General features: G+C 42.1%; 1 protein-coding gene across 1 annotated transcript; it reads left to right on the top strand.

The window, feature by feature from the left end:
• Positions 1-1,994: 1,994 nt before the first annotated feature.
• On the top strand, positions 1,995-3,756 carry nr0b1 (nuclear receptor subfamily 0, group B, member 1). Its single transcript, XM_079667007.1, has 2 exons — positions 1,995-2,847; positions 3,189-3,756. Exons 1-2 carry the CDS (start codon positions 2,208-2,210, stop codon positions 3,428-3,430), a joined length of 882 nt encoding a protein of 293 aa, XP_079523133.1. The 5' UTR covers positions 1,995-2,207; the 3' UTR covers positions 3,431-3,756.
• The last annotated feature ends 4,102 nt before the right edge of the window (positions 3,757-7,858 follow it).

The raw sequence follows: 7,858 nt of genomic DNA, 5'->3' as shown, positions 1-7,858 counted from the left end.
ATTGGAAAATGACATGCACAACATCAGATCATTGTGTTATAACTTTTACTGTCTACTTTATTAAAACAATATTAGAAAATAAGTATTAGCGAGTTCAATAGATACATACAACAGTTGCTATTTTTTTTGTCAAGGTTATGGGTTTGCTTTATAATCTGCATTTGTTGTTGCCCCTTTATCCATGGGAGGCGCCAAATCCAACCAGACTGACATTTGAAGGATTACCAGATAAAGTAGATTTCAGTGACAAAAGACACTCCCTTGATGGTGGGAACTCATGCAGATCTTTTCTCTTTATTTCCATTTCCTTCTTTCAAGTGAGGCACTTGAAAGCTGGAACATTAAAACAATAGCAATAAAGAACTATATAAACTAAATATTCTTTATGTCATGTGCAGTATTTCCCAAAATGTAGCCATACATATGACATCTTTGGGCACGTTTTCATCCACACATAATGGTAAATAATGTCTGTCTAAACCGCATGGCTGCACATATCCGTTGAGGTTAAATTAAATAATGCAATATTTCAATACATAATTCAATCGTTCTGAGGGACGATGGTGGAGTGGAAAACACTTGTTACAAGTACATCTTGCACAAATTGGATGAATGAATAAACAAAATAAGAAAGAAAGAAAAAGGACCTGAGAGCAAGACAAAGCGCTGTGGCTGTCTATTCCACTTTTTGCTTTTGCAACAAAACATAATATAATCTCTCCTTGAGACAGAAAGATTTTTTTATAACCTGCGCTGGCTGGGCCTTGAGCAGGAGAAAAGACAGGCTGGGTGAAGGCTGTTTATCGCACGGTGCCCTTGATATAAACATGTGAAAAATCTGTTTTCTCTCTCAGCTAAATCAATACAAAGACATTCGGCCTCTGAACAATGTTGGAGCACTACTGCAAAAGTTTTTCTTCCCGTCTCCATTCAAAGCCGTGTCCTTCGATGCAAGGGGACACTGAGGTTCCTACTTATTGCGAGTGAATGAATGTGACCATACACTCAATGTCGTTCTCTCTATACACCAAAGATGACCTTCTATGAAGACTCTTCTGTGACATATGCGGTGTAAATTTAAATCAGAACTGCTCGCCACCCAATGGCTTGCTTTAGAATATATGCTCAGAACTTTTTCATTATTCGCAGACAGTTGTTCTCATTCTGACAACTTGTTTTTTTCTGGATTTACTCCCACGTAATCACTTCTGATTTCCCCAGAGCCCCTTTTCTCCCTCTGCCTCTCTCAGGTGGCAGTCAACCATAACCTGTGATGCCTCTAAGGAGCAATTAAGATAAACCTCTAATTCATCTGCTTTATCCCAACCTGTCTTTCTCAGTCTCTCATTCACTTGACCTCCACTCCTCCCTTCCTTCAAACGACCCCCCCCCCCACCCTTCCTCTTTCTCCCCCCATCCTCCTTCAGTGACAGAGGCAAGGAGAGCATTGAGTCATGACATCATAATTCACCAGCTCCTGTTTTCACGGTTAAATCAATATCAGTGTGTCCGAGTCAAGGTTGGAGGCTGGCCTTCACAGCTCAGCACTTCCTACTTCTTTCTCATAGAAAATCATATAAATTGTCCCTAAAATAATTAAGCCTTCAGATCCGTCGCTGGCCTATATTTTTTACCGGCTCCTGTCTGATAAACAGCACTGCCAGACAGTCAAGGTAATGCCGGGAATAGAACTGGGCTGAGATTCCTTGTCTGTCCCCTTTTTTGCTGTAATCTCTCATATTAAGAATATATGCTTTTTGAAAACTGCTTTTTATTCTTTCTTTCTTTTTTTGCTGTGTGTCACATATTTTCAGTTTTATTTAAACTTGCCTTAGCCTTTCCAATGTGAGCAAAGAAGATAAAGTGCTTAAGATTTTTGTCTGAAGGTCTTTCTTGCAAAAAAAACAATTTCCTGAATATGTGAGAGCCCTAAAAAGTATATATATATACGTGTCTTTTAAGTTGTGTGTGTGAAAGAGAGTTAGAAAGGAAGAGGAGGAGGAGTAAAAGGAGGTGCCTGAGCCTGGGGAGGCGGAATATGTAGAGAGTCTGAAGCAGCTCTCAGCGCTGGGACAGACAGGAGCTAATATAAACGTGCTGCCCTTCACTCGGGGCTATCAGGGGCTACGAAAACAGCGCTACCTCTCCACTGACCTCCTGAGCTTCAGAGAGAGGACGCGCGGAGCTCCGGCCCATGCTGAGCTCTCATGGCCGCGCTGGAGAGCTGCCGCTGCCGGGGAGCCAGCGGTCGGAACAACAACAGCATCCTCTACAGCATTTTAAAGAGTGACAGTCTGGCCACCGCCGAGGAGCGACAGCATCAACACCAACACCAACCCCAACACACATTGCAACACTTGCTCCAGAAGAGCTCCTCCACCGCCGGCCCTGCCTCTATGCAGGAGCTCCGGCAGCAGGCGTGCTCCTGCGGATCCACCCGGCGCAGGGGTGTCCTCCGCGCCCCGCAGGTCACCTGCAAAGCCGCCTCGGCGGTTCTGGTGAAGACGCTGCGGTTCGTGAAAAACGTCCCCTGCTTTCGTGAGCTGCCGGAGGACGACCAGCTGATGCTGATCCGGAGCGGCTGGGCTCCTCTGCTGGTGCTAGGGCTGGCTCAGGACCGGGTGGACTTTGAGACCTCGGAGACGGTGGAGCCCAGCATGCTGCAGCGGATCCTCACCGGGTTGCCCGATCGGCAGAGCGAGCTGCTGGCCGGACAGAGCAGGGGGGCGGCCGGGGTCTCTGTGGTGGATATCGAAGCCATCAAAGCCTTCCTGAAGAAGTGCTGGAGTGTAGACATCAGTACCAAGGAGTACGCGTATCTGAAAGGAGCTGTGCTGTTCAACCCAGGTAGGTTCACACCTGCGTGTCAAAGTTATTCTACTCAGGTAGCAAGAGACGAGTTTCATTATAGACCTCACCTGAGACTGGGTTTATCATATTATTGACAAGCCTTTACTTCTTTTATTTGTCAAATTAATTGGGCATGTTTTTATAAAGAATGCTATATTTAGCTGTTTCATTAAAAAGAGATAGAATACTTTATTCTAATAATCCATCTCTAAATTGTTACCATTTTGGCATATGAGGGGAACACATTGCTGATACGCGTGCTTGGAAACTGGACTGAACTTTTATTTCCAGTCATCTCAATTGAATCTCTTATCCCTGACTTTCTTTCTCCCCTTCAGATGTGGAGGGTCTGCGCTGCCTGCACTACATCCAGTCTCTGCGTCGCGAGGCGCACCAGGCTTTGAACGAGCACGTGAGGCTGATCCACCGCGAGGACACGACGCGGTTTGCCAAACTGCTCATAGCTCTGTCCATGCTGAGGGCCATCAGCCCGGCGGTGGTGGCGCAACTCTTCTTCAGACCCGTCATTGGCACCGTCAGCATCGAGGAGGTGCTGATGGAGATGTTCTACGGGAAGTAGGTGGAGTGAGTTCATCAGAGTCTGCTGTCAGATGGACTGAATGACTCCAAAGCTCTTTCTATAGGAGCTGAAGGAAGCTGATGAAAAGGATCAAAGAGAATTTACTGAACTATGTATGTAGGAGATCTTCAAGGACTGTGAAATGGCCAACGGGCAAGAGAGTGAGAGTGAGAGTGAGAGTGAGAGTGAGTGTGTGTGTGTGTGTGTGCGTGTGCATGAGAGAAAGAAAGAGTGTGTTAAAAAATATGTGGTAAAGAGGAAAAATACTAAGCAGCTGCTGGAATTCATAACTTATTTGTTTTTATATAAACTATTTTTCTATTATAATAAAAAAATACTCTCTGAACTTCCTTTAACTCTTCTTTTGTTGGTGTGATATCAGCGTTATCATTTCTGACACACTCTTCACTGAGATAAGAGCTGAACTCGGCCATAGACAGAATCTTATGAGATAACATATTGCAGCATGTAGGCAATGATTGTACCAGTCATCTGAGTCACACTGTTTCATGTCAGCTCCTCAGAAGATAATGATGATGTGACGACAACTGTTGTTTCAGACTTAGCTACAATTTGGTTACTCACACTGCCTTTCATTGCCGAGTATAATAGGTAAAGCGCAGTTCAACAGTGGCAATGGAACTTCTAAATTCAGCTGAAATGCCAAGTTAGACCACAAGAGTGCAACAGAATACCACCTGGAGACGCTCTGCTGTGCACATGCATCATCTCTCCCCACCCCAAAACACACACACCGACTATAGGTGGAGAAATGGTGGAGTGAAAGTGCCTCAGGTAATCTTCTAACTGTTTCTCCGACTCTGGCCATTACAGTGAGGAATTATGTGGACACAGACTAAAATGCCCTTGGCAAAAAGTAGAGAAAGGGTGGACTCGCTAAGATTGTATTTGGCCAAGAAAAATAATCCAGAGACTGCACACAGAGGTGAAGATGGATCATGTAGGCCTTTAGCAACATCATACAGTATTATGTTCCATTAACTATAGGGATTGAAGTGATGATGAAGTGACGTACAATAATAGTTCAAAGACTTTCTGCTGTTACAGTGCAGTACAGAAAAGTATGACCTAAATATTTAATGAGTCCCAGGACACCTGAATATTACTTCCAGGTCCCATTACTTAGTCACTGTTCAAAGGGCAGATGGCCAACCTGTGCTCAGTCCCCGCACTCCGACAAATACATGTCCAGAAGGATACTTTTTTGTAACCAGGCAGCAGCCGGCAATTCTTCTAATTTTCTATTAATATATTGATAATGGATGATAATGAATCATTCGGTCTATGACAAATGAGAAACAATTCTAAAGTGGTTATATAGTTACATTTTCTATAAAAAAACTGAGGAAATAGGACATTGTCACATTGGAACAGATGATCAAAACTATAGTTATTTTTAAGTCAAGTAACTAATTGTTCCTGTGTCACATTAAGACATTTCGAATTATACCCTTGCCAAAACAAAGACAGGTAGAAGTAGGCATAGAGCGACATGCATCAAAAGTAGAAAAAAACCATTCCTATTTTTATTAAATAGATAATCAAATGACCTTCTGTTCCTGGTTAGACCTTGAAGCAAGGAGCATTGCCGTCAGTGGCTGACCCTTATGAAGCCTGACAGGTTGTGTGAGTGGAGGAGTCTGAGAGAGAGAAGGGCAGAGGGTGGCACATTGTTCCAAAGTCACAAAGCAGAAGAGTTTCACCAAAGCAACAACCTTATTAAATCTCTCTTTGATATTGAGCGAAACGGACTGATGGGATCAAAGGTATCATGCGCCACATTCCTGCGTCTGAGGTGTTTGACAGGTCTTATTGAATAAACTTGTCAAGGATCTTTTCATTCATCGCTGCTTCACATTTATTATGAACTCCCACATTTGGCAACCTGAGTAAATAATGCTGTTCTGTAGTCATTACATTCAAAAATATAATTAAATACTTGATGAAGACAAATGGATTTCCAAGTATTTTTTTCATAAAACAAATTGGGAGTCTCATCAAAAACTCAATGAAACGATGTTGACAAGAGCAGTAGGGTTTCCAAGTGTGCCTTTGAGGGGCAAAGACTTTGCCTCAGTGGTGATTATTAATAAAACACTTCAGATACTCCCATGCAGCAGTGCTTCTCTTTTCTGAAGCAATCCTTCTCCAGGGTGCCAACTAGTGAGTTTTTATATTTGGTTCAAAAAAGCCACATGCAATCACAATGAAATTATGACACAGGGGAGGAAGTAGTTCAAGACAAAAACCTATTTTTCAAGAGAGACCCTCACTGATAACTCTCAAACCCCTCCCGGTGGTATGATGAGGCATTGCAGGGAAAGACAACAAACAAACAACCAACCCTGGCACCCACATAACACTGACTTAGACTTGACTCTGCTGATATGCTTTAATACCGGGGATGGAAATATGTTACTTTATTTTATTCTAGGAAAGGTTAATTTAAAGAAGTTTTACTCAATAGCTACAAGTATAGATAGGAGGTCAGTTGAGATGTAGCAGGATGGGTAAAGGGAACAATAATAATAAGATGGACTACACATAAGGTGAGTTCACATCATACCACAGAGCCCCTCAAACCAACAACATGTTACTGCAGGCACTTTAAAGCACTGCATACAACTGACTAACAATTACACAGCTGTTTTAGTGTACTGCCTACTTTTTAGAATTACCCAGAAGTGGTCAAATTACACAACAACGAGACAAAAAAAACCACACTAAAATATGACGAGATGAGGTGAAACAAGCATAATCAAACCACATTAAACAACGAGACACTTCTGAAATAACAGCAGAATAAATCATCACCAAGGCAGACAACACAGACATGTAGGACATTAAATTCCAAAGCAAAAGAAGACGAAACATAACAACGCTAAGAGATACTGAACCACGCACACAAACAAACAAACAAACAAACAAACCAACACACCAACAATACACAAACAAAACCCGCGACATTGCGTACTAATGTTGAATTAATTGCCAGAGTTAAACCCACTAATATTTTTTGTTGGCCCACTCACCTGCTTCAGGTGTTTTTGCTCGGTGAGATCCTCTTCAATCTGATCCGGGTTCAACTTTTCTGCTCGTGTATCCTCATGATCACTCTGTCCCACCGTGCTCCTCAAAGTTTTCAAACATTTTTAACTGAAAAAATGACTTGCAGCCACGTTTGAAGATTAAAAGTTCCTCAGTGAACTAAGAAATCCCCGCCGGAAGATCCGCCATTATTATTTAGTCAGAACCGTCAGTGAACCCAGAGGTCTACAGTGAGGGTGCGTTTGATTTGTGGCATTTAGCTTGGATGGGTGGTGCATTAAACCAGTGAATAATTAAAATACATTTTGCCTTTTTTACCTCAATACACAATTACCTTAGACTGACTCCATTATTATAGCTACTATTGTTCATTATCTGATAAATATCAACAGGTAAACATGCCCTTTTAAGACATGTAAACATGCCCTTTTACTTTCCAGTGTCACCTTTTTGCATCTCTATCATCCTGCAGCTGTAAACACACCAGCATCTTCTTCTCTGTCGCAGCAGCTGATTTGGCTCCTTTCTTTTATACAAAGGCCTAGTAGAATAATTTGGATTAAAAATACTTAAATGTAAATACAATTACTGAAACTTTTTTTTTTTTTTTTAAAGTATACAGAAAACAGCTCTGTTACAGCAACACGATTGTAAAGTTGACTTCCACTATTCAAATATGTCTATCTCCTCTAAATGTTCCCTTTTTTGTCTCCAATTAAGTCCTTAATTGCTCTGGGTAATAAAGAGTCTCTTAATCCTGTGTCTGATGATAAAACTCCAGCTGTCTGGAAGAGGCTGCCAACATGCAACAGTCACCAGCTCTGTTGTGCTCAACATGTGTGCATGCTTTCAAACTGCTGGCATCGTAATGAGGCCAAAGCTAATTCCAGCAGTTTTGATTCATTTGAGTTTTCATTGAAAGTCATACATGTTTTTTCGTTGTGTTTGCATAGTCTCAAACCATTAGAGGTTTACAGTTCATTTTAACACTTTTGCACCAACACAAAAATAGCCCATAGCCTTGTATTCTGACAAACTCTACTCACTTTCTCCCCTCCTCCTATTTTAACTCTGTCCCCGTCTTTTTCCTCTGCCCCAGTTTCTCTTTTTCTGTGTTCTCTCCTGGGATTGACAGAGAATCAGTGAATCTGCTTTCTGTGTCTGTGTTTACCAGTATTCAATCACAAACACCCCTTGTAGGTAGAGTGAATCCCCAGGAGAGGGCACTGTTTGGCAGCACTGCACCGCCGCTGTGTTTAAGTCAGGCATCAAATGAGACTCCTTGGCTCTAAGCCAACATTTTTATTTTATCAGCACTTTTTTAAAGGTTTATCTTTGACATTTCTCCCTCTATCTGAC

The sequence above is a fragment of the Notothenia rossii genome, assembly GCF_949606895.1.
Source record: "Notothenia rossii genome assembly, chromosome: 2".
Taxonomy (NCBI): domain Eukaryota; kingdom Metazoa; phylum Chordata; class Actinopteri; order Perciformes; family Nototheniidae; genus Notothenia; species Notothenia rossii.
The sequence above is the reverse complement of the archived record's forward strand: the minus strand, read 5'-3'. Positions and strand labels throughout refer to the sequence as shown.